A 27,863-nucleotide genomic window follows, 5' to 3' on the forward strand; every position below is an offset into this window, starting at 1 on the left:
GCTAATACCGCCCCCTTTCCTCTGATGGGTTGCTTCCATGTAGATCCACTTGTGAGAGCACACGTGTTTCTTATGTTGACAGCGCTGGCTCGGGAGCGGAAAGGGAAGGCAGAGATCTTCACAAGTGAGGTACTGTAGATAACCTTGAGAAATTCGAATGACCTAATTTGAGGCCTCTCGGCAGAAAAACGTATGGAACTCAGGAATACGTCGATTTAAATTAATATTTTACACGTTTAGTGAGGCACCATAGAGACAATATTACAACCCAAATACTAGAAAAAGTTGGTTTGGCAAAATATGTCCCCTTTAAAATTAAGTGAGTGTTTAAGAGTATTTCTAACAGAATGGTTAACGTCTGCTTGTATAAGAATTAATCATGTTAAAATGTTACATAAAACAGTGTCTGCTCTGTAAACAATGGCTTTATGATGGCAGCAGTTTGCACTTGAACAAATTATTAGAAATATAATTGAGCTCTATGGGAATTTTTTTAAAAAGTTGGACACATCCTTCTTTATGAACACATCCACTGATGGAGAAAAGGAGGAAAATATACAAGTGAGGCAAATGTAAGGGAGAATATGACTCTTTTCTGACTGTGGAATTTCACACAGAAAGAGAGAAGAAATACTGTACAAGCAATGGTGTCTGCCCTGTGAGCTTTAATTTCCTGCCCTTTCATGCTGCATTTGGACAGCTAATCCGCTGGCTTCCCTGTCTTTGTGGACAGAGGAAGATAAGCAAGGTGCTCCCACAAAAAAAGTATCCACTTGTAAATGGCCTTCTTAAGGCATTATGTTATGTAGTCTTTAGTTTGTTGTTATCTTCATTGTGAGTCAATTATAACTTTGATGTCACCAATCTGACTAGCCTAAGGACTCATTGAAATGTCGGTGGGCTTCGGAATGGGATTGGTAATCAGGAGTATACGTTGCAGCTCATGTGACATTGAGCGAGTGCTGCAGTCAATGTGGTGCTGGATTCAACAGTACCAAGCCTTGGTGTGCATGCGTGTATGTGTGCTTGAGTTTCCTCTCTGCATGTGGTGAATTAGTATTAGCTAGGCAACTGCTCCCTGGGAGGAATACCATAGTAATCCTCTATTTGGCTCATCTCTCAGCTTTCTTTCTCACATGTAGCACCTCTTTGTCCCTGTTGTAACGTTTGTCTTTCGATGTCATTTCTCTTCAGCAACATCCTGCCATCAGTTAAGAAAACACTGTAGCCTACATAAGACTAGACAGTAATATGTAACTAGGCTGTTTCCAACAACCTCTTAAAAAAGTGATGGGTGTAGCGAGACACGTTAGTGATGCTGGTTGAAATAAGGTCTAGTGAGGTGTGCTGACACCAGTTAATTGTTACTTTACACAGTGCTCCAGCTTGTCAAATAGCACAAACAAATGGACTCAACACCAGACACATACCTTTTTTTTTTAAGCAAAAATGTTGCTTAAAACTAGGCTTTACACGATCAGGATTTTTGAGGCCCATTACCGTTCAGCGAGTTGAAAAAAAACGATAACCGATCCGATCACAAGATGAACATGTGTATTTAAATTACCTGTTCATTGACTGTATATACTTGTGCACTTAATTGCTCAAAATTTATTCATTTCATTTATTTATGCCAGTGAGGCATAGTGACAGACAGAACAAATGATAAATGGTCTTCTATTAGATGGCAGGAAGTACATACAGTAATTAATGTATCCACTTTTTGTTCCGTGAGATTTTTCAATTGTAAACTATGCTCCTTGCTGCTCTAGTAGATAGATAGATAGATCGTGTATTCTAATCAGTCAGGTCAAACCAACATTAAATGACAGAAATAATATGTGCTAACTTACTGTAATTAAATTACTTTATTTTTAATTAAATTACTTCACCCACACCGAAGCTTTAGAGGATGATTCGACAGAACGGCGGCATATTTACGTCCAACCGTTCGTGGTACCACTAGCTTGCTAGGCTACATAACGTTTTGTTGCCTGCTTGCGAGCCGTTTTGTATTCAAAGTACGGGAACATACCTCAAGCAAGCCTTAAACGAACGTCCTCTCCTGTCCTGAGCACCGGTGACCACCAACACCCGTTTTCCCCCATTTTGTCCATATAATACAAAGTCGGCGCGCTCCGCTCTTGTTGTCATCGCCACGGTAACGAGTGTATCCGGTTGCATTTGAGTTGACAAGACAAAGCCCAATGATCGTAAAAAATGGGATGCGGTGGTATCGGAATACAAGATTTTATTGCAGTAGTCTGACATAGTGCAATCGTGAAAGAGGAAATTTGTCTAGTAGTCTGATCCGGGCATTACGAGTTGTCTGTCTCAGACCTGTTGTCTGTTCCACACCGCCGACGTTTTTTTTAAAATAAAAAAACGTCAAAAGACGCGCGACAAGGCTAAAAATAAAACAGCTTTTGGATTCAACTATACTGTGCACGCTGGTGACGTGGAGTAAATGTCTTTTGCGGACATTGATCGGATCGGCGAATTATGACATTAAAGCCGATCAGCAGAAAATGCTAAATATCGGCTGATGCCGATCAGCCCGATAAAATCGGTGTAAAGACCATCCAATCAATCCAAACAGAAAGTAGCAACCTAGCCAAACAAATGTGGTAACAGCAATAGCAACACTTGTACACATCCATGTGACTACTGGCCATCATTCCGACAATCATGACACTGAAAAACTTGCTAACACTGGACAAAAGGTAGTGGACACCACCTGAGTCTTTTCTGCTTAGAAAACAAGGATTGCGCTTCCTCCATGTTAATCTCTGGTGTTTATTTAAAGCCGTCCTTTCAGAAAACATGTCACACAGAGCCAAAGAAAAAAAGCATAAGTCAAATTTAGCAGCAATTTACAGAAGTAATTTGATTATTTATTTATTGATTTGTATGTATTTATTTTTTAATAGTCAAATAATTAAACTGTAAGCTTGCTGAGCTTTTACTGTGGTGAAAGGCTGATAGACTGTGTAGGATAAGAGTACTAATGGCATTTTATGCCCTCACAATTCAAGTTGGTTGAATGCATTTGCAAATACCTAGTGTTCTGCACCAGTACTGGGACACAGTACCAAAAACCATGGTGGTCAAAGGGACTAGTTGTCACTCTACAGAATGAAGTGATCTGAAGGATAAGATCCAAACCAAACACACAAAGCCAGCAGTGCCTTGAGGGGCGGTATGCCACAACACTGCTTTCTATTGTACTTTCTATTCTCCTCCACAAGAATGTCTTGGACGACTAATGTTAACTCCAAGATACAACGTTCTCCATTACGGCTCAGCTTTTATTTCCATACCATTTCCATCTCATGTTTCATTACATTAGACAGGCAACAATGTGTGACACAGGCGTGTGTTGCATGGTGAAAGTGCCGCAAATGTTATATTCATCATGGTTATAAACAAACATTAAAATAATCACCCTTTTGTAACAACATTGAATAGATCCCTCAGAAGTAGCACTGAGCCAAAAACTCTGTAATTCGTAACAGCTTTAGAAACGACAGTTTAGGGTGTTAAGGATGGTCTACCTTAACACCCTAAACTCCTCTATATAACTGGGATGTAACGGTTTCAAGGGAAGTGCTCTAGTAATTCTACACATAAAAGAGGCAGGATTAATGTGCTATCAGCATTATTACAATTCATATTCATAACAAGGTTACATTTTCAGGAGCTGCTTTCTCACCACCTGCCTTTTCTCAGTTTTTTCTTGTATCCCTGTTTTTTTCTTGTGTCCCTGTTCTGTGTGAAAGGTCCTGACACAAAGTTGATATACCCAAGACTGGGCGGGGGGAGTTTAGCACTTCTACCAAGCAATTGTCACTGTCTGACAATTATTTTATATGTCACACCTCACACTGGCACTGACGCCATCGAATGATTTATTTAGCAGAACGCCACATCGACACAGCATTGTCCCACTTTGTTAGGTCCTATGTGAAAGACACTCGCAAATAAATGTTGGCTCTGTGGTTACATCTCTCATGTGCCATTTTTGCAGGGCGAAAGGGACTTATTTGATGTTATTGCGATACAGTAACCCCCAGCTATTCGCAGGGATAGGGACCAAACCCTGCCAGGAATAGCGAAAAAACGAAAGTAATTGACACCCCCTCCAAAATGTAAATATATAACCACACCTGATTTCAAACTCATCTTACAACATTACCCTTAAAACTAAATAGCTTACAGAGTATTTGATTTTCAAAAACTATACGAAAGTGAGCATTTACACGCGGCAGACTCTCCGCAGCTACAAAGCTGTTAGTCTCTAAGTCGAGATCTATTACGTCAACATACTTCCTTGACACAAAGTAATACTTTCCTGTTAGCCAGGGCTTTGAAGGCATCTTGTGGCATCTTAGAGCATTATAGAAAGAGCACAGGTTTTTAAGTGAATAGCTCAGGATAGCTAGCACAGAAAAAAATGTGAATTAATGAACAGCGACCCACGAATCAGCAAGGGTTGAAAGAAAAGAGAAGTCATTCATTATACCTGAAGTTCACACCAAGCCACCTCCACCCAGGTCTCAGTGTCCAGCCCTTTAAAAACGGTCTTGAAAGCTCCTCTGCCCAGTTCAATGTCAAATTTGAGGAACCTGCCTCCAGGAGAGGTGGCCACAGCTTTCATCTCTGCCTCCTCTTCCTGCTCACGCTCCCTCTCTTTCCCCTTTTGGGAGGGTGAGGAAGGAGGGCCACCCTTGCTAGGCTCCTGGTCACTCGGGCAAGATGGGTCTTGACCCAGGCCAGCACAGGACACAGCTCCTTGCTGCTGGAAACTGCTGGTGAAGACTGGGTCAAAGGAGGGCAGCTCTAAGTGGGGCGCACTATGGGGAGCTTCTGGGAGAACCATGTCATCTTCCTCCTCACAAATCTCGACGCTCTTCCTGAAGAAGCGCTTCTTTCGCCTCTGACATTTCTGGCCTGTGTCAACTGGCAAGGTGGGTGTTGAGAAGAAAATCTGGGGTGTGACTGAGGCTACCACACCCTCTTGATGAGGTTTTCCTGTTCCTCCATGCTCTTCTCCAGTCCTTCTCCTCCCCTCAGCATGAGATGGGAGGATGTCCGAGGGGTTGCTATGTGTCCTGTCCCTCTGCGTGTTTGCACCACCCTCCTGGTGCAGGTCCTCTTTCCTCTGTCCATCAGGTTTCTCTGAGGAGTCCTCCGTGCCTGTGGGCTCTCCCGGGTCGGTAGCCATGGAAAATGGCTTTTCTCAGTCTGTCGAGACCTCCTTTGCAGCTTTTCTCTTCTGTCAGTCCCTGTCTGTCTCTGTCTCTCTCTCTCGGTTCCCCAGACGTTTTTTCTCCTTGTACTAAAAGGTGTCAGCTGTCCTCAAACTAGTGACCCTCAGCCACTTTCCTTCCTCTCTCGTTCATCATTTCTTCCACAGTGACATCAGAGGAGAATATTTTATGTCCTCGCTTTCCTTTGTAGCATCCTCCACATTTTCTTCAGAATCCACTTGAGAACACCACTAAGCCAAGCAAACAGCACACCTTCAAGGCCTTATTACCACACTCAAGCAGCGTATTTTCGCGTGCCTACTGGGAGAGATGCAGTCTTCGAGCAAATGTCTTCAACTAAAGCCTGCAAGACAACAAAAACAACACAGACAGTTAGGGGCTGAGAAGCAGCATATGTTGTCATGTCGTTGCCGTATGGATGTTGTATGTGTATGTATGTTGCTGATGGGCTATTACCCTCAAAATACTGACATTTAATTTCCCCATTGTTGCCACCCATTCAGTCCACACTAGTTGTCAGCTACAGCTTTTACCATGCAATCTAAAACACGCGGAAAAACGTGTTGCTTGGCCTTCTTTAAAATGAGGTATTAAAACAAAAACACGCAACACAGTATGACAGGAATGATGGTGAAAGGACATTGACAACTTTGTATTCCCAGCAGCTCTGGCTGACTATACGTATTAACAAAATATTTTATCTTATCTAGTAATATTCCAAAACAAAATTAATTCCATATTATGACAGTGTGATCATACAGTGTTTCTAATACATATAATTTTCCTAATGGAGAACACATTCTCTCCCATTTATGGACTGTCACTGAACGCACCTCATGCATGTAAACATGAATGCCGGCTGCACTGAATTGGTTGTCAAATACGGCATTTTCCCCGACATATGAATGCTCGTATATAGTGTATTCAGATGGGTTTTGTCCTGGAAGTCCCTCACAAAACTTGGCACTCTTGAATGAAAATGAACTTTGATTCGAAAACCGTTCAAAGACGCCAGAATGAGCGTGTTCTCAAAAACGTTGATCAGGCAGAAATGAACTAAGTTCAGTTCACGTTCGCCCAAAATATAAACTAGTTCATGAACTTTCGTTCTTTGAACTCGTTCAGGTACAACACTGTGTGCTGAATTGATTATAATAAGAAATATTGAAATAGTGAGGGTCAGCGGTATGGAAAATGGATGGATGAAATAGTAACACCCAACACACAATGTGCTGAGCATGCAATTAAAGAGGTTGTTAATCAAAACACAAAATGAGAAATATGGCTCCTCCAAAAACACTACCATAGAAACCGGTGTCCAATTAAAATCAACGGAAAATAAATAATTGTTGACTATTACTGTGACAAAGTAAAGCTGAGGTCAGTCTTCTAATGTAACAGAGTACAAATACGTATTCTATATTGTTACTGTATTTAAGTAGAATATTCACAGATCTTTACTTATTTACATTTCGGGCAACTTTTACAACACTACATTTCTGAAATAAAATGTATACTTTTGCTCCGATACATTTCCTCTAACAGTCTTTCTTACTCATAACTACCGAATAAAATCAAAAGAAATTGTCCATTGACTTAATGCCTGAATCGCAGCCCTGCCTGCACTGATAAAGTAGGGATTCCAGAAGGGGAAGGTCATGAAAATGAGACTCAGGTAATCAGGAAGTCTTTATATAATCCTGTAGAGTAGTGTGTGTGCATCTGTCTCCAGCATCACATGATGGCCAAGCTACATTCACTCATTAGGTAACACATAGATAATTTAACTAATGTACACCTCGGCAGTAAACTATATAGACAAAAAAACACTTTATATGAATACAAACAAAACTTATAACCACTCACATTTTATTTTAAGCCCGCGACCCTAGTGAGGAGAAGCGGCTCACAAAATGGATGGATGGATGGATGGATTTTATTTTAATACTGTTACTTCTACTTTCAATATGTAAGTACAATGAATATCAGAAAATTACTTTTCATACTTAACTGGAGCAAACCGTCAGATACTTTAAGACTTCAACTTAAGTAACATTCTACAATGTGACTAACTTCTACCGAAGTTATTTTCTGTTAAGATACAGTACTTGTCCTTCATTCAAGTATTGCTTTCAGGTACTCTATACAAGACTGGCTGCAGTTAGTAAAGCCTATCCTGACCATGAAATATGGATGATGAACTAAGGACTTGCTCAGTGTGAAAACTTAATGCGCAACGGGACTGACAAAGTGTATTAAAAATGTAACACTGCTGTGATTATATGGATCTTGGGAATAGCCTCTTAAAGCTGCAGGTGAAACTAAATACAAAGGATTTCCAGCACGTCTGTTAATTTAATCTTCCATCCATCCATCCATTTTCTGAGCCGCTTATCCTCACAAGGGTCGAGGGAGTGCTGGACCCTATCCCAGCTATCATCAGGCAGGAGGCGGGGTACACCCTGAACTAGTTGCCAGCCAATCGCAGGGCACATAGAAAAAAAACATTCACGCTCACATTCACACCTACGGGCAATTTAGAGTCGTCAATTAACCTACCATGCAGGTTTTTGGGGATGTGGGAGGAAACCGGAGTGCCCGGAGAAAACCCACGTAGGCACGGGGAGAACATGCAAACTCCACACAGGCGGGGCTGGAATTTCAACCCCGGTCCTCAGAACTGTGAGGCAGACGCTCAAATCAGTCGTCCACCGTGCCTAATTTAATCTTAATAATTCTTATTATTACTTTAGCAAGTTATCTCTTCTCTCAAAATAATAACTAATTTTACCTTCATTGACCACAATCCATCCTGCAACGCTTGTCTAACTTTGCTGCACGAAACAAAATTGAAACTGTCACCACCACGAAACCTTTATTAACTGTGCAGGCAATGATTTAAGTAACATTTTAACATTTATTAAAAGTCTTACAAGCATAAGAAACCAGTCTAATATTTATCTGTTAAAAATTATAATGCTCTCAATTTTAAATGACAAGGGGTAATGCATGTCATATCATTATCTCTCACACGTAAAAGCGGCGAGTGAACAGATGAACTCAAATGTATGACACAATCTACAGAAGGTAAAATTTTCTTTTCACAGGCAAAGAGAATTAAGATTATGGATTATATCACTAAATTTAAAACAAACCTACTCCTAATACAAGAAACGCATCTAACCGAATCAGAAGAAAAATACATCATTCATTAAAATTTCACTCAGGTTATCTCGGCTTTTTATAACAGGAGACAAAGAGGAGTCTCAATACTAGTTCATAAAAGACTACTTTTTACAATAAATAATCCAGTAGCAGACCCAGAAGGCGGAGACATAATTATACAGGTAACAATATTTAACAAACTATATACAATTGTCAATGTATACGGTCCTAATAAAGATGACCCAGCCTTTTTGCACACGCTATTTTCACACTTGATTAAACTGTCAGCCAATTCCACAACTCATAGGAGGCAACTTTAACCTTACTCTTAATCCCTTCATAGACAGTGTTGCCACAGTTACTTTGAAAAAGTAACTTCATTATTTTACTGATTACTTGATCTTAAAAGTAACTTAGTTACTTTACTGATTACTTGATTTCAAAAGTAACTAAGTTAGAAAAAAAGTAACTTTTTAGTTACTTTCAGGAGCTGCCAAGTGGCAGGAATATCACTTTTCCACAGTACAAAAAAAAGCATTGCTAAACCGTACCCATTACTTAGTAATGTATGCTACACAAGTTACAGAATGATGTCATCAACATGAACCAATAACTTAAATATTAGTGAAGTTGAAGCTACATTAAATCAACAACTTAGTGCAGACTTGACATGCCAATATAGTACAGTAAGTAAATAAACGTAAACAACCACATCATTCTCATCACACGTCCTATAAAGACTATTAACAGATGGATGGATGGATGGATGGATGGATGAATGTCGATTGTGGTCCATGAAGGCGACTATGTGTGTGTGTGCGTGCGTTTGTGCGCGCGTGTACGTGAAAGTGAGTGACACACACACCCACACGAACGCACACACATACCATTGCTCCCACCACAGTAATTTTGATGCAAAGAATTAAAAATGAAATTGAGGGAAAAATTAAACATCTCACAGAAGAGTATGCAATGAATTGAACAGATACGCTCAGAAACCAACTCCAAAAGGCAAAACATCAATTAGACATCATAACAAAAAGAACAACATTTACGTACGAACATAACCCCCGTGATGGAGGGGGTTTACTGTACTTCGGAGATTTTACTTGTACTTGGAGACTCATTTATACACTGGATAGCAGCATTATACAACTTGCCAAAAGCAACAGTCAGCACAAACAGGATCACATCACAAAGATTTACTCTATAAAGAGAAATCAGACAAGGGTGCCAACTTTCACCAATGCTATTTGTAATATTCATCGAACCACGAGCAACCGCAATATATCAAAGTGCTAGTATTAAAGCTATCTGCTTGCCAATGGGAGAACACAAAATCAATTTGTTTGCAGATGACATTCTTCCTTATTTTCAAAAAACAAGTCATCTCTTCAAGCCATCTTCAATCTCATAAAGACATTTTCACAATCATCAGATTACTCTATCAAAAATAAAATCAGGTTCAGGGTGTACCCCGCCTCCTGCCTGATGATAGCTGGGATAGGCTCCATGACTCCCGTGACCCTTGTGAGGGTCCTCTCTCCCTGTAGTTGTTACACTAGATGGGCCCGGCCGGCAAGAGCCATGCCTCTGAATCACTCACTTAGCACAGACTCACACCATTAACTGTAAATATTTTTTCACTAATCACATCCGGAGACACACACATACTCAGGGTATCTTGGGGGACCGGTGCGGGGTCAGGGGATGCAGGCATCGGACCGGGATTCAGTACATCAGTGCTGGTTCCCAGTCTAGACGCTTTACTCCTCCGGATTTGGGTCAGGGGGGTTTGGCTGTGTCCAGCAGCACTACCCTTACCCCCATTCTCACGACCAATCAAGATGGTAATGCACTACATCACTCAGGGATCACTTAGGCACAGGGTAGGCCCAATGACTTCCAGTCGGGGACCTGGCAGGTCAGTAACAGGGCGGTTTCCACTAGGCTCATGGCGGTGTTTCTTGGGCCGGACCTGCCTCTCAGCTGGGTGGGGTGGGGTCCTCAGTCCCTGCAGTGCAGGCACAGCAATTACAGGTCACTTCTGAAGGTTATTGTGCATGTGAGATGGTGTCAAATTCAGTTGCTTGTGTCCGCAGATACTCACCTCTGGGACTTATTTGCTTGGTGTGGGGCCACTCACTCATTGCGATAAATAACTCATAACAATACAGACTTCCTGGGTATCCCCTCACCTGCACTCTATTTCTAAGGATGTTTAGAATTTACACTTCAACCACATTTCATTTGTACAGCCGGGTCCACTACCTCTGTCCTACAAGTTTCCCCTCCTGTCCTTCTCCTGTACAATCTTGTCCTATATTGTCCTGTCCTTCCTTTACAAGATGTAACACTTTTTACTTTTCTCATCTTTATTACGGCTAATGTCGTCAATTGTTGTCTTCTCTTCCTATATTATTTAGTTATCTTTTCACTGCGTCTCCCCTTTGTTTTTTCTGTCACTCCCCTTTAAAACTTTGTTCTGTCCGACTGAAATTTTCAATCAAAATCCATCAGAATACAAAGAACCACAGTGGCAGCTTAAAACTCTATTGTTGCACAGTAAAACTAACCCAGCATAAAAGGGGTACAGATCCTACTTTCTGTTTGACCTAACAGCCGAACAGGACAAAAAGAAAAAAAAAAGGTTGTCTTTTGTTCACAAAAAGCTGCAAAATACAAGCTGGGAGTCTATCAAGCAAACGTGTCAAAATATAACCAGTAACAGCTCTCAACATTGCTTATCAGAATCAATACTTGGGGCCATATTTTCATTAACGGCGTAAAAGCACCCTGCACCCTTGCAGCAAGGGTGCGACATATATTTTTGTGCCCTCTCTGAGCGTGCTTTAAGATGTTTATTAACACCCCAGTTGAAGTTTACTGTAAAACTAAACATCTTAATGCTAACACTCAGTGGAAAACCCAATTGACGGGCTAGCAAAAATTAGCATTAGATCAAGGGAAAGATTTACCTTCAATTCCCACACAAAGGATGTAGTAACACATACAGCTATAATAATATGTATAATGTAATATAACAATACTCATAGGCATATATTCTTCCCAATCTTTGAAAAATGAGTTTTATTAATAAAGTTCAAACGTGACTTTTGTCCACTCTTTTTATCCTAATTTAAGTGTGAATCTCAATGTCAATCAAAATAATTGTGATTAATTTTTTCTATCATCACCAAGCCCTACTGGGAGTGTTTCCAGTCTCCTTCACTCACCGCCAATCAAAGCGGCTCCTATCATTCCCTTTAAATGTGGCACAACTGACAGTCTCAGCAGAGATATGGCACCACATTCTTTATGCGCTGTAAGACGATGCTTAATCTGTCTGTCAATTCACCAAAATCGTGTTATTTCAGCGGTCTTGTTCGGACAAGGACTTGGATCTGGTCTGAGTAGGCTTATGTTGAGATCAACTTTCTGCAACCGAATTGTCACTCCGCCAGGCACATCTCCAAAGACACACCCAGAACACCCAGCTTGGCACGGACCAGTCTGACAAATAGTCAAACACGCGCAGCAAGCCTTGCACTTGGACAAAAATCAGGATCCACAGCATTTGTGCCCCGCCGCAGATGTGGTGTCCACAAAAATAGAACCCTATTACTCAAGTTAAAGTACCTTATTTTCTTTCCAGCATTGTCCTTTCAGAAACATGTTGCAAAAAAAAAAACTAGAAGAGTTAATCCTTTGATCAAGTAAGGTGTGCTTACAGCTCGCATGACATGATATGATGTCACGTATGATATCAATTCCAATTCCTAAAAATTTTGAACTTTGGGGCTCTTTAAGGTAGGAGTTGATTTGTGTTAATGCAAGCTGTGCTCATGCTATGTGTTCAGGATGTCAGGGAAAGCACTGGCGCACTGGAAGTAGAGAGTATGGTCCAGGTCAGTGTATTAACTCACTTTTATGACGCTACACATACAGTATTCCTTGACAACCAAACATGGGTCAGTGAAAAGCCACTGCTATAAGGCAGCCCTGTCTCAGGTTGGAGCACCTCCAAGTTCAACAACGCATCCACAAGGATCATATTGTGTGTGTGTGTCATTGAAATGTGCTCTTGGCTTGCAGACGGCGCAGTAAGCAGCAGTCTTGACTATTTCTTCAACTAAAAAGGAAAGCATCACGCATGTTGCAACTCGTTTCAAAAATAAAGGCTGATCCAAGACCAAGTGCCTCGAGGATAACAAGGACTTCCAGCTCCGCCACATTCCAAGATGTTAGGGCAAACTATATTTAACTTGAAACAGGTGACCATGATGTAAAATGATTACACAATGCAAAACAACAAAATAGTGTATATAGTAATTACTATTGTCACACAATCTGCACAATCACACGTCTGGCTCACAGTTCTGAGGACTGGGGTTCAATCCCCAAGCCCCGCCTGTGTGGAGTTTGCATATTCTCCCCGTGCCTGCGTGGGTTTTCTCCGGGCACTCCGGTTTCCTCCCACATCCCAAAAACATGCATGGTAGGTGAATTGAAGACACTAAATTGCCCGTAGGTGTGAATGTGAGTGCGAATGGTTGTTTGAGTCTATGTGCCCTGCGATTGGCTGGCAACTGGATCAGGGTGTTCCCCGCCTCCTGCCCGATGATAGCTGGGATAGGCTCCAGCACTCCCGCGACCCTTGTGAGGATAAGCGGCTCAGAAAATGGATGGATGGATATACAACTAAGAAACGCGCAGTGAGCTCACAACATGGCTTGAGTTAAACGTCAGTGGCTGTTTTATAACCCCAATCCCAATGAAGTTGAGACGTTGTGTTAAGCATAAATAAAAACGGAATACAATGATTTGCAAATCATGTTCAACCTATATTTAATTGAATACAAGATATTTAATGTTCAAACTGATAAACTCTATTGTTTTTAGCAAATATGCATTAATTGAGAATTTTAGGCTGCAACACATTCCAAAAAAGCTGGGACAGGTGGCAAAAAAAGCCTGAGAAAGTGGAGGAATGCTCATCAAACACCTGTTTGGAACATCCCACAGATGAACAGGCTAATTGGGAACAGGTGGGTGCCATAATTGATACCTGTTCTGCGCACTTCACAAAGTGCCGCTCATGGTATGGTACTTTTTTAGGAAACTAGTACTGAACAACCAGAAGCCTCGACACAGTAGTTCCTGAGGCGTAAGCACAGCTCGTCGGCTGCCTCGGCCTACGAGAGTTTGGGATATTTTGAGGAAAAATATTCGCCATAAAGTCGGCATAAAGAGTAAAAATTCATTGCAAATCAGCAAGTGATTGCTAGAACTTACTATTTATTTACTACATTGTATTTACCACCGACTACTTGAGCATTTACTAGCTTCATAACGCTAACCAGTGTGGCCTACGGAGCCCCAGAATTGCTTAGCAGCATAAACTAACAGAGGAGCCAGCAAAGACGGTCTGAGTGGAGAAGCAAGGCTGCATAAAATTTTAAATCAGGGACGTCAAACGTACGGCCCGCGGGCCAGAACCGCCCCGACTCGTGGTCTAATCCGGCTCGCTGGCATTGTTTTGCCCATCCCTCAAGTTTTAATTCATTTATATGTACAGACTCTTATTTTGAAATTCATGCTTTTATTTTGACACAACTACAATAGAACCGGAAGTGCTGGGAGTCACATGATGCCTCCAATCAATATGCAGTAAAAGAGTGATACTTTGTGTGAAGCACTGCCAATGTATGTATTATATCATGCATTGTTTGTTCAGAAATTTCATGTGCAAATGTGCATATGTGCAGTTAAAAATGAGTTTTTGAAGTTAATTGGGACATGGGTTTATTAAAGCCCGGATAAACATGGTTAGGTTACGTCCGACAAACAAATCATGTGAGTGACTCACTGTGGTGGCGACCCCCTGACAAGGAAAAGCTGGAAGTCACTTCTTTAGTGAGATGTAAGCTACAAGATAATTTGATCCATCCTAATTGTTTGAGAGGGGGTGGCTAATTGTTTGTACAAACTAAACTGCGGCTATACGGCCCGTAGTTTGCCTTTATACTCGAGCACAACCCACGCACGTAGTTTTGAAAGCGTGCTGCAGTTCACCTCCAAGTCGAGGGTATCGCTATGGCTGGTATTGGCTAGGACACCACAGGGTGGAGTTTCCTCTGCATTTTTTGGGCAATTTCTATTTTTACTTTCCTTTCAGTAACAAGGAACAAAGCAACAGCAATAGCGACCGTGGAACAGTGTCTGGTAGAACAAATGGACCTAGATGACCATATGATACGTTTAATTATTAATTAGACAATTGCCCATATAAAACCAAGGCGGCATAAAAATATAGCTGAATTAGAATTTTTTTTTTTTTTCTTTTTTCACAAGTGTCTACCGTTATTGATCAAATTAGATGAAAATGACAAGTTCAAAATAAATACTTCAATGTGTATGTAAAATGTAAAATAGCTTTTCATTCTCATTTTCTAAGTTCATTATTTATCAATAATTTTATTATAATCAATGAACCAACTATTTATTGAAATAAATTTAAAAAGTAAAATGCGAAACTAAAATGTTTAATTCATATTTTTCATTATTTAAAATAATAAATTTGAATTAAGCACTGTAAAGAAAAAATGGTTAAATTAATAAATTAATGCAACAAATATTACAGGAATCTTGAAAATGTTAATTGTAGGTGGGCAGCATAAAAAACAGGCCATTTTTATCTCACCCCTGCATTAAATTCTGCTTATATTGCAATTAATTTGCTGTCAAATCAAAGCTTGACCAGCATAATGGATTTAATTGTTGTCGAACCTCGAGGTGGCGCTGTACATTGGAAAGCCTGAACTTTTATTTCATCGCACATTAAATCACTGAATCCAAACTGTAGCAGGAAATCAGGCAGGCAGAGAAAAAAGGAGCCAGGGGACTGTTTGTGTGCAGGGAGGGCGGGACAGGGAGATGAAAGGACTGGATAAAAAGTGGCGAGGGGGACAGCAAGGGATCGTTATTGGACAGCAGAGTTGGAAACTGGGGAGATGGAAGAAGGGAGGGAGGGACGGAGGTCCCAAGGGGCTTTCAAAGAGGGGTGAGAAAAATGTGTGTGTATGTGTGTGTGAATAAGAACAAGAGAGAGATCAAGAGGGGAGGGGCGGCGCAGGCAAAAAAACGGCTCGAGGGATTTTGTCTGATAAAATATGTGCCAGTGTTGAATGTGTGAATGAAGACAGCGACTATAGCTAAATGTCTGTGCCGATAGAGGCAGCTACAGTTGGTAGGAGATCAGAGGAGGGGGAGGAGCAGGGGAGGTGACTTTCAACGAGCCCTGGGCCATTAATCGAAATATAATCATGATTTCAATTTTGGCTCCGTGTGATCACGAAACCATTATAATCGAAGAAAAAAAGTATTAATGTTCCGGCACGGTGCAGTGTGTATGCAAGTGTCTGCATTGTAAAAGCAACCTGAATGCACCTGTATTGCTTGCAGCAGCATGCGTGTGATAGGGTTGGGCATCGAGAATCGAGAACCGGGACTAAGGTTCTGGTTCTCCCGGAATTGTTCAAAAATTTCGGTTCCCAGTTTCGGAGCCTACAGTCCGCCCACCCCAAAGAAGTGTCAAAAACCAACCAAGAAGCAGCGAAAACCAACAAAGAAGACGCTTTTGTGCCCAACGGTGGCGGCGGCGAACAAAAGTGTGCCTTAACTTTTTTTTAATTAATGATCAGTTGCTTCAGTGCAACACTTGGAATAAGATTATATTGTGCAAAGGAGGCTTTCACGATGTGTAGCGTCTGACGCTGTCTGAGCCTCAACCTAGACCGCGCGGAGCTTCAGGGTGAGTGAAACAATAAAACACGTCTATGCCAACATTGAGACAGCTAACAAGGTAAAAGATTGATTGCACTTTTCCACGGATGGGTTTTAGCATTTATTTTAGTCTTCAAACCAACGTAAGGACAGAAAAAAAAGCTTAACATTGGGCTAAAACTTCACCGTCGCAACTTTACATCACAATGAATTGGGACAAAATTCACATAAACGGTGTCTCACAGAACACAAACACTAACCTTGTGCCTCGGTTAAAATCGGGAAAGGAATCAGCGTTTTATAGCATTTGGTTCCATCGATTAAAAAAATAAATAAATCAAGAAAAATCACTGGTGCCGTGTGAAGTTACTTTTCGTGTCAAAATGCTGAGTTCCGGGGCGTACCCTTCAAAATAAGAGGCTTCAAGCTTAAAGTCAAGTTAAAACTTGCACATATAAACCATTTGACGTGATGCAACTGTCCCAAATAACTATTGTAGCAATGCTATATTTAACTTTTAGCTGAAACATTCATTAGAGAATATTAAGTCAATTGGGTTAGTTCCACACACATTGCCTTTTAGTTCATAGGTTTGATATTGATAATGGTTATAAAGACCCCTGAGTCAAATGTTCATTTTAGTCTGTGCTGCGGGCTGCTAAGAAAATGGATGTTCATAATTTGGACACCCTTTATTTAAACTATGCAAACTTTTTTGACTCAGCCCCCTAAAAGAATCGGAATCAACAATCGTTTGGAACCGGAATCGAAATAAGGAACCGGAATCACTCAAATTCAAACAATGCCCAACCCTAGCGTGTGAGGAGTTATTCTGCCCTCCTGGAGCATGCTTGAAGTGTTTTATTGACACTCCAATTGTAGTTTACTGTAAAACCAAGCAAACAACAATTACACATTGTATATCTAAATATACTGCGATTGGCTGGCAACCAGTTCAGGGAGTACCCCGCCTCCTGCCCGATGATAGCTGGGATAGGCTCCAGCACGCCCGCGACCCTAGTGAGGAGAAGCGGCTCAGAAAATGGATGGATGGATGGATATCTAAATATAATACAATATTCGTTTTGGCTTCGTTCCCAAAAGCTTAATGAACACATGAAGAAAGGGAGGTGCAAAAAGGCATGGAAAGCCAAGACAACACCTAAAATCTATCAATCATCAAACAGCAATGCAGCCCTTTGTCAGTGCAAATTAGGACTGGTTCAGTCCTAATTGATGCTCTACAAAAAGGTCTGATTGCCAAGGTGTGAGTCAAGACACATCTCATGATGGGTAAGAGCAAAGAGCTGTCTCGAGACCATCACAAACTAATTGTTGCAAACTATAATGATGGCATTGGTTACAGGCGCATATTTAAGCTTCTGAACGTTCCAGTGAGCACGGTTGGGGCCATAATACGTAAGTAGAAAGCCAATCATACCACTATAAATTTGCCTCGATCAGGTGCTCCTCGCAAGATTTCTCACAGAGTAGTGCAAAAAATAATAGAAGAGTTGTCCAAGAGCCAAGGACCACCTCTGGAGGAGCTTCAAAAAGACCTGGAATTAGCAGGTGCTATTGTCACAAGGAAAAAATTGAATAATGTACTCTGCCGCCATGGCCTTTATGCATGCTCGCCACACAAGACCCCATTGCTGAAAAAAAAAAAGCATGTCAAAGCTCATTTAAAGTTTCCTGAACAACATTTGGACAAGCCACTTAAATACTGGGAGACTATAGTATTTTAACTGTTTAACTGTTTGGATGGAAGAACAGACTTCTACACATCGTGATCGTTGCCTTTGCACAATATGATCTTAATCCAAGTGTCGCACCGAGATGACTGGTCATTTAATTTAACATGGTTAAGACTTTTGTTCGCAGCTGCCGTTGGGCCCAAGGTTGTATTCGTACGCGTTCTTTGTTGGTTTTCACCGCTTCTTCGTTGGTTTTCGCCACTTCTTCTGGGTCGGCAGACTGTAGGCATTGAAACTGAGAACCGCATTTTTTAAATTTGAACGATTCTGGGAGAACCGGAATATTAGTCCCGCTTCCGATTGGTTCTCGAATCTCGATGCCCAACCCCACTGATAGTGTAGTGGTACATTCGCCGGACTTCAGTGCAGGCAGCGTGGCATCAGTTCCTGCTCAGTGACTGTGTGAATGTGAGTGCGAATGGTTGTCTGTGTCTATATATGTGCCCTGCGACTGACTGGCAACCAGTTCAGCCTGTAGTCCGCGTTTCGCCCAAAGTCAGCTGGGATAGGCTCTAGCAACCTGTGACCCCGAACACGATAAGCAGTATTGAGAATGGATGGATGGATGGATGTTGTGTACAGTGACAGTAAAGTGTCAGTAATAAAGATGCACACCCGGTTGTTCTCGTCTAAAACCGTTAATGTCGCTGGCTATATGAAAAAGTCCTTCAACAGGTCACTCAACTGATTGTTTCCATCGATCTACTGTATTTGCTTGATTTCTTTTTTGCCTTTTCTTTCATCGCCATAGACAAAAGGTATATAATAAATTAACAAAAGCAAATTGTTGGCAACTGCTCTCAGCCAAATCGTGATCATATTTTCTTCCTGCAGCCACACTCCCTCTAAATTACTCAAGCAGGTAGATTTTCCTGCTCAGAGTCAGAAAGACAAGCCAGCACACAAGGGTGGTTTTAGTGGAGAAAGACTACTCAAATGATGCCGATCAAATGCCAAGTGAAAGCGAATCAGTGTATACTGCCAACCAATTTAACAACAAAGAATTTTAACATTAAGATAGGAATTGTGTTGATCATGTTGAATTTGATATAACTGAGCAAAGGAGGGATAAGAGTGCAAGTACTTCAAGACCAACTAGTCTGTTGCCTAAATGGGATGCAAGATAAATAAGAGACAGGAAGTAAAGGTAATTATTAAATACTCATTGACAAATTCAAGGTAACGTTAACATAACGCTGTCTTTAAATGAACGTTTGCAACAGCTCTGAGAGTTAGCATGCCTACAATTGGTGAAATAAATACTATAGACTCTATCGAGGCAGATAACATGGCTAACTAGCAGATTGCTGATATCAGCTTGTTTTCGCTCTGACGTTACTTCTCGAAGAGGACAAAAGCAGAGAAGTATCTACTCATTTTCTGAGACGTACTCTGAATGTTGTACTAAATTTTAGATTTTATTTAGAAAATGTCAGTTTATTTTCTTTTTACGTTTACTCATGGACCAACTAGTCTATGCTGTTTAAAAGTAAAATTGCATTCATTGGAAAAACTTATTTACCCAAACATTTCAACTAGGGCTACAACTAATGATTATTTTAATAATCTATTAATCTGTTGATTATTTGTTTGATTTGTCGATTAATCGATGAATCAGATTTTAAAAAGTTTACAATTTCTATTGCCTTAATTAAAAAAACAGAACATTATTTCAAATTGACAGTACAGAAAATGCACAAACAGAGTCACGGAAAAAAATATTAGACCACTTTGTTTCTTCAACATTTTAATGCCTGGTAGTTGGTAACACTAAAGGTACAAACCCCAATTACAATGATATTTCCTGAAGTACACAATGAACATGACAAAAATGCAGCTGACTCCATAATATTTTATGTCCTATTTGACATGTTCCTTATGTGTCTTGTAACATACTTGGTCAATAAAGCTGTTTCTGACTCTGACATGCTAAGCCTCATTGTATTCCCAGTGATTTCGGTTACTATCAAGAAAAACGTGGAAAATGGCTAGATTTCAACTCTTAAATTGTAATATACTATTATGACCTAAGTCACTGATGGTGTAGTGGTACACTCGCCTGACTTTGGTGCAGGGAGCATGGGTTCAGTTCCCACTCAGTGACGGTGTGAATGTGAGTGCGAATGGTTGTCTGTGTCTCTATGTGCCCTGCGACTGCCTGGCGACCAGTTCAGGGTGTAGTCCGCCTTTCGCCCGAAGTCAGCTGGGATAGGCTCCAGCGTCCCGTGACCCTAACCAGGATAAGCGGTGTTGAAAATGGATGGATGGATATTATGACCTATTTCTTCTGTCATCATTATATTTGTCCAAACAAATGTACCTTAAGTTGTGCAAGCCATTAAAAATGAACAAAACACTAAAGAAAAAAAGGTGGTCTATTTTTTTTTCCCGTGGCAGTAACTTGATTATGATTCAATTACTGGTTTGGTCCATCTTTACTGTAGAGAGGCTATAATTTTAAGTTAAACAATGTCTCTAAACGATTTACCGATTATCCAAATAGTCAAATTAATTTGATAATTGATTAGTTGTTGATTAATTGATTAATTGTTGCACCTCTAATATCAACAAATTCTAGAGCAGAATTGCCATACCAGGAAATCAATATATTTTTGCTCAAAGATATCACACAGTCAGAATCTGATACGGGCCCATGCCTACCTGCAATGGTCACCAGTAAATCACCGGGCATATACAGTATAGAGACAGACAATAAGTCACATTCTCATTCACACTGTCACAGAGTGGGAATCGAACACGCTCCCTGCAGACACACTAGTGTACCACTGCACCATTAGTGACTCAGTTGTAATATACTGCTCCCCTCATTTCTTCTTACTTATTTACTGCAGGCATCAACCATCAGCAGTTTAGTAAGTAATTGCTGGACAAGGGTCGTGAAACCGGCTGTACAACTGAAGTGTGGTGGGATTGACTATGTAAATGATAAGTCTATAGGACAAGAATGTGAGTGAGGGGATACACAAGCAATTTTCATATTTATACGTTATTTGTCGCAATAAATGAGTGGCCCCAGACTCAGCGAAATACTCCCAGGGGTGTGTGCCTGCGGACACATGCAAGTGAATTGACACCGTTTTGCATACACAAAGACTGACAGAAGTGTCTTGTGCCTGCACCGCGGAGGCTGAGGTCCCCACCCAATCAATTGAGGGGCGGGATTGGGCTCAGGGGTCCACCCGAGAGCAGGCCGGTGGACGGGATACGTCCCACACAGAGGGACCCAGGGCGGTCCGCCGGCCCCATCGAGGCGCCCCGACAACTGGCCACCCGGCAGAGGCCGCAGGGACCCACCCCAGCCAACCCCCAGCCAAACCTGGTATTCTTTTTTTATTGCTGCTTTTAATTTATTGTATTGAAGAAAGTTTCCGCCTGTTATTTGAAATTCTTGGAACAATTCATCACGTGTCCGAAATCATTTTCATCCATTTTCTGAGCCGCTTGTCCTCACTAGGGTCGCGGGCATTCTGGAGCCTATCCCAGCTATCATCGGGCAGGAGGCGGGGTACACCCTGAACTAGTTGCCAGCCACTCGCAGGGCACATACAAACAAACAATCATTCGCACTCACATTCACACCAACGGGCAAGTTAGAGTTTTCAATTAACCTGCCATGCATGTTTTTGGGATGTGGGAGGAAGCCCGTAGAAAACCCACGCAGGCACGGGAAGAACATGCAAACTCCACACAGGCGGGGCCGGGGATTGAACCCCGCTCCTCAGAACTGTGAGGCTGAGGCTCTAACCAGTCGGCCACTGTGAAGGGGTATATTATTAATTTCAAAATCTGGATTATGACAGATTGGGGAGAGCATACTGGGAGCTAATTGAGATCCTGTAGATTCTAAACTTTGCCACCAAACCGTTGAGGTGGATGCGATTATTGGGTTCTTGAAGCATTTATGGCGTTTAACAGTTTTTGGAGTTTAATGTTGTTGCAGTCTATTTGAACAATCTTTTGTGAGGTGTTTTAATTTTTTCTTCAATTCCATTTTCCAGTTTTTGTTCTTGTTTTTTCTTATATGAAGAGTATGACATTATTCGACCTCTCAATACAGCTTTCCCGGTTTCCCACAGCAGAGATGGGGATATGGACGTGTTGAAGCGCCGTGTCGGTGGGGGTCCCAAACTTGAGTCAACTTTTAGATTGAGAAAAATTGGTGCATGGTCGCTGATGATGATTGGATGTATTTTGGGGGTAATTCTTTGAGCTGCCAAATTGTTCGAAAGAAAAAAATCGGTGAAAAAGCGGTGAACCGACAAAAAAAGTGTGTATTCTCTTTTTGTACGGTTTTTCAGCCTCCATATGTCAACAAGACCAAAGTCGTCCATATACTGCTCTATTATATTGGGGCATTGTGGCTGATTGCTATTTTTGAGATTTGAGCGATCTATTAGGGCATTTAGCGTAAGGTTAAAATCACCTCCCATGATAATTGTAGAATTGGCTGAAAAGTTTAACAAGTGTGAAAAAAGGCTGGATCAGCTTTATTAGGAGCGTATACATTGACGATTGTGTAAAGCTTTTTAAATATTGTAGCCTGTATAATTATGTATCGGCCTTCTGGATCTTCTACTTTACTCTTTATTGTAAAAAGTAGTCTTTTATGGACTATAGAGACTCCTCTTTATCTACTGTTATAAAAGGCCAAAATAGCCTGAGTGAAATCCGTCAATGAGGCATTTTTCTTCTGACTCAATAAGGTGAGTTTCTTGTAACAGGAGGAGGTCTGTTTTAAATTTAGTGATATAATCCATAATCTTAATTCTTATTTCCAGCACTCAAATGCCATTGAAAATTCCATGACACAAAAGTTAAGTGTGACATATAATGGGTGCGTGTATCATAATTTTAAATAGATTTGGTACTATGCATTTTTGTTGTTGTTATTTTTGAGAGTTTTGGGGAGATTTTTGGTATTGTGTTGACAAATGTTATTTAGAGAGGTGATAGAGATGCTATATTTAAGTGCACCAGAGCCAGGGTACCTGGAAGGGTAACGAACAAACACTGAACATAGAAAACTAAAAGTGACAAGGGGATAATATGGTGTGTGGTGGTTGTTTGTAGAGCGCAAGAAGAGTTTTGAGCAACTTGTGTGTTTAGTGCGTGTGGAAACAAGCAGAGCAGAAAAGAAGACAGATCGGAGTAGGAATTCATGCTAGTGGCATGCGTGATTCTCTTTTTTTGTTTGTCTAAGCAAAAGTGGAAAGAATGAAATAAAATACAATACACTTTTGACAATTCATAACGACAACCAATCAAAAGAAGTACTTATCGAGAAGAGCCAGGGCGTGACGTTTGTATCACGAAACAGTTGGCCGTCGACCTATAGCTTGTCGACAACTAGCCACGCTCGTTTGCCTTTCTCACGGCAATTCTTCATCAACGGGTACAAGATTTTACGCCTCTCGTTGATTTCCTTGGGGAATTGGTCATTCATTCCAAACGAAGTCCCTTTGAGCTCCCGACCTTTTGATGTTACAAACACTTTTTGCTGAAACTGTGCACGGTGGACGACTGTTGTTAAGTTTCACTTAATTATTATTATGAATATATATGTCTTTGTTTATCTATCCATGCTTGTGACGTATAGTGACAGGCAGATTGATTGCATGCTTTTCCATTAGATGGCATAAGATACAATAAACCTGTGTATGCACGTGTTGCAGTTCATACAACAGAATAGGTAATGGCTTCCTGCGAGTATATCAGTTTTGTGTTCAATTAACAGGCCAAGCCGTTACGGTGGACGACTGGTTAGCACATCCGCCTCACAGTTCTGAGGACCAGGGTTCAATCCCCGGCCCAGCCTGTGTGGAGTTTGCATGTTCTCCCCGTGCTGGCGTGGGTTTTCTCCGGGCACTTCGGTTTTCTCCCACATCCCAAAAACATATGTGGTAGGTTGATTGAAGACTCTAAATTGGCTCTAGGTATGAATGTGAGTGCGAATGGTTGCTTAAATGTGCCCTGCGATTGACTGGCAACCAGTTCAGGGTGTACCCCGCCTCCTGCCCGTTGATAACTGGGAAAGGGTCCAGCACTCGCGCGACCCTAGTGAGGATAAGCGGCTCAGAAAATAGATGGATGTTCGAACTTCGTAATGATTGGACGTGGTCGGTTTCCTGGACGAGGGCCTCCCAATCGGTGGACACGGTGAAAGGTAATCTTGTCGACTATCTTGCTGTATCTTGTATCATGAACTTTTTAATCTGCACCTCGGGGTTTTCCGGAGCATTTTCTGAAATGCCGGAGAAAATGAGATTGTTGATTATTGTATTATCTAATTTTAGCTCCCTGTTGTTGTGTGAACTCTAAGCTCTTTCGGAGTTTTGCCATCTCTTGGGGAAGCAAATCAAGTGAAATGACAATTTCTTGTCGATTGAGAGGAGGACACTCGTCTGTGTCTTTGTGGAATCGAGTAAATCCTCAGTTGAAGTAGAAAAGTCAGCTTTTTTCCTCTTCAGCGGCAGCTCAACGCGCGGTGTCAGATCCTCCATGACAGACGAGTTGGCGTTGACATAGCTGCGCGGCTCGCAAGTGGCTCTCTACGAGTTTCCGCTGCTAGCGAAGCTGGCGAAGGAAAAGACAAAAGAACGAAACGCCTACCCGCCGCTGAAAAAGGAAAAAGTCTTGTGAAAAGAAGTTTTGTCTTGTAATAGCTTCTTTTCCAAGTCTATGCAAGGGGCGCCGCCATGTTTTTCGTCTTCGGAAATCACGCAATCTCTCGCATTGTCACAGCATGCCCCCAATGCTTCTTCTCCTGTCCTTGTCCTGTTCTATCTTGTCCTGTCCTTCCTTCACAGGGTGTAGCACTACAGCCGCATGCAACACTCATATCTAATGCTTCATTGTTGTAGCTATGTAATGATATACTTTTCTCATCCTGTTTACAATTAGTGCTTTGTCTTCGTTTCTCTCTCCCCTCTCGAAACTTTGTTCTGTTTGACTGATCGATTCTGATTCTCAATAAACATCAATTATAATACTACCACAGCGGAGGCTTAAAATCTCCACTGTGTCACAGTAAAACTGTTCTGGCATAAAAGGGATACAGATCCTCCATTCTGCTTGACCTAAAAGCCGAACAGGACCAAAAAAAAAAAAAAGTAATTGCTGGGGGTTACCAATTGCGAAAATAAGGAAATAAGTTGTTGATATTGCGATACTGCATTTGCCAACAGTGACAGTAAGTAAAAGGCGATATCGACAGAGTCATCGAAAAAGATTACTCTGATTGGGTAATTTATGCAAGCTAATGTAAAACTAATGCAACTACATTTCACAGCATTATTAATGTAGCACTTGAATATATCCGGAACTTCGTCCACACTCAGCATTCTTCCCACAGAGCGAGATAGAGGCTCAGTGATGGGGGAAGACAGTGCAAGAGGCACCGTGAGGTCAAAGCTCATGTTGGCCTGGTGTGACGAAAGGACTGTGTCTCAAATTGAAATCAAGAAAATAAAGCAAGGGCCATCAGTTGGGTCATTACGATTGCACTCCAGTAGATCAGTGGATGCACGAGTGACTTGAGCACGTTGCATTGTCCACCTAAGACAATTTGTTGACATCTTGTGAAAAATATCAAGTAAATTCAAACACACACTGATTGTTCTCCTTGCATTGGCAAAGCCAAGGCTGAAAACACAAGAACTTTTGTCCAATCTAGGTCAGGCATGGGCGAGTGGAGTGTAGGTAGCACACACTGTGGGGAGAGACAAACAACTGTGTTATCTAAGCCGCTTTTTGTGTTCTTCCATCGCCCTCCACCAGCAGAACTATCCCGTGTCACAATGTCCAGGTGAGAGAGGGAAAACATCTCCTTAACAGATTCTTGAATTGACATTACATCCTATTAAAGTGGCTAACGAGCATTTTTTTTTTTACCCCTGCAAAAGGCTGGCTGAAACTTTATGGATGACTGAGCTGGCTGAGATCAGAGTTGACTGGAGTGGCTCAGCAGCTGTCGGCCTTTTTTAGTCAAGTGAGCGCCCACTCGCCCTTGCCGTGGACGTCAGGTCTAATACTTGTACATCAATACAAGAGGAAAAAAATAAGAACAAACATGTATTTTTGGGAACATTCTTCAAAATCAAATCCAATAAAAGCATGTTATTTATAGTCTGCAGCATGTAAACCACGGGTCACTAACATGGTCCCCGCGGGCACCAGGTCACCCAGGACCACGAGTAGTTCTAAAAATATCTCACCAGTCACCAGTGATGGGACATTATGATTTCCCAGGAATGTTGGATAAGTGATCATTTGACAATAAAAACTACAAGTGATCATTTGAATATTAACACTTGCAGAGATTCATAGAAATAAAGGGTTTCATATTGATATGTGTCTGTTTCCTATCTTGTTAATTTATTGTGAGAAATCATTAACATGATCAGTGTCTTCACGTTCACTTTTAACACTCATTCACTGCCAGCCCTCTCAGTTAAAATGCATTTTTTAAATATATAGCTGTCAAAGGCAGTGAATGAGTTTCATCCATCCATCCATTTTCTGAGCCGCTTCTCCTCACTAGGGTCGGGGGCGTGCTGGAGCCTATCCCAGCTATCATCGGGCAGGAGGCAGGGTACACCCTGAACTGGTTCCCAGCGCCAATCGCAGGGCACATGCAAACAAACAACCATTCGCACTTACATTCACACCTACGGGCAATTTAGAGTTGTCAATTAATCTGCCATGCATGTATTTGGGATGTGGGAGGAAAGGAGAACATAATCCCCGGCCCGCACACAGGCGGGGCCAGGGATTGAACCCCGGTCCTCAGAACTGTGAGGCAGACGCTCAAACCAGTCGACCACCGTGCCGCCTGAAAGAGTTTCAATAACATATAATTCAAAGTAATTTCAGCAAATTGGTTATTTCAGGAGTGTGTATCAAACTGGTAGCCCTTTGCATTCGTCAGTTTCCAAGTAGCTCTCAGCTTGAAAAAGGTTGCTGTTGCTGACCTCTGATGTAGACCAGATGCCTGTAAATGCTGCGACGGGCTACCTGTCTTTTAAAAGTGCAATCGCTGTGAGCATGAACGTGCAAAAATCAACCCAAATATTGTGCTCTTTCTGTTGCAGCGTCAAACAGGAGGCACTTTTTTTGACTCGATTACAATACATACAGTAAGTAGTCATTAGATTGGATATATGGTAATGGACTTCTAAAACGGAGGGTATAACATTCCAACCTAATATTAACAGAATTAAATAAATAAACTTTACTCACCCCAAAGCCACATCGTGTCTCGTCAGGTCCCGCGATTAATTTATTAGAAAAAAAAAAAAAAAAAAAAAAACACGGAGCAATTCAGCACAAATAAACGTGAAGTATTCCTATGTACAAACGTTGCAGCTCTGTATTTACACTGAAAAATATTTTGAAAAACACGTTTAGGAAAAGTGTTATTATATGTATATATTAAAAAAAAAAAAAAAAAAAAAAAAATCCGCCTGTGGTATATTTTCACTGCGGTTGTAAGGCTTGAAAATGCCCCAGATAGAGTAGTCGCCGACACTCGGTCACAGCTGAGTTGTCTGTGGAGCTCCGCCGCCGGTGAGGTCCGGTGCTCCGGTTGTCTGCCGCCGGTGCTTGGCTTTTTCTTGTTCCTCACACGATGCCCGTCGCCACCGTCGCCGCCGCCTGACGACTGTCCCCGTCCACTGCTCGCAAGCGGCCATTCACTATTTGACTAGTAGGCAAAATAATGTCTGTCACTCGGTAGCATGACATTATTGACAATAAACGCACGACAACTCCATTGAACGTGCAGGCGGCTTCTCGTGCGAACTCAACTGAGCGCTTGCCCGTGTACACTTGCCACAAGGATCATCATCATCATCACCACCATCATCTT

At 41.5% G+C, this 27,863-nt stretch overlaps 1 protein-coding gene and 1 long non-coding RNA gene across 4 annotated transcripts in view; one reads left to right on the forward strand and one right to left on the reverse strand.

Annotated features, from left to right (window-relative positions):
• Nucleotides 1–27,863, reverse strand: part of wnk3 (WNK lysine deficient protein kinase 3) — a 76,688-nt gene extending 48,825 nt beyond the window's left edge. For all 3 annotated transcript variants that reach the window (XM_061676278.1, XM_061676289.1, XM_061676268.1), the window contains exons 1-2: nt 27,236–27,863; nt 4,523–5,613 (exon numbers count right to left, since the gene is read on the reverse strand). In XM_061676278.1, coding sequence (XP_061532262.1) covers nt 4,523–5,224 — 702 coding nt within the window. In that variant the 5' untranslated portion in view covers nt 5,225–5,613; nt 27,236–27,863. The remainder of the gene's footprint in view (nt 1–4,522; nt 5,614–27,235) is intronic.
• On the forward strand, nt 41–13,199 carry LOC133402495 (uncharacterized). The gene is made up of 3 exons (XR_009768524.1): nt 41–129; nt 12,296–12,343; nt 12,531–13,199. It is a non-coding gene; the product is annotated as an uncharacterized LOC133402495 (long non-coding RNA).

The sequence above is a fragment of the Phycodurus eques genome, chromosome 1 (assembly GCF_024500275.1).
Source record: "Phycodurus eques isolate BA_2022a chromosome 1, UOR_Pequ_1.1, whole genome shotgun sequence".
NCBI lineage: Eukaryota > Metazoa > Chordata > Actinopteri > Syngnathiformes > Syngnathidae > Phycodurus > Phycodurus eques.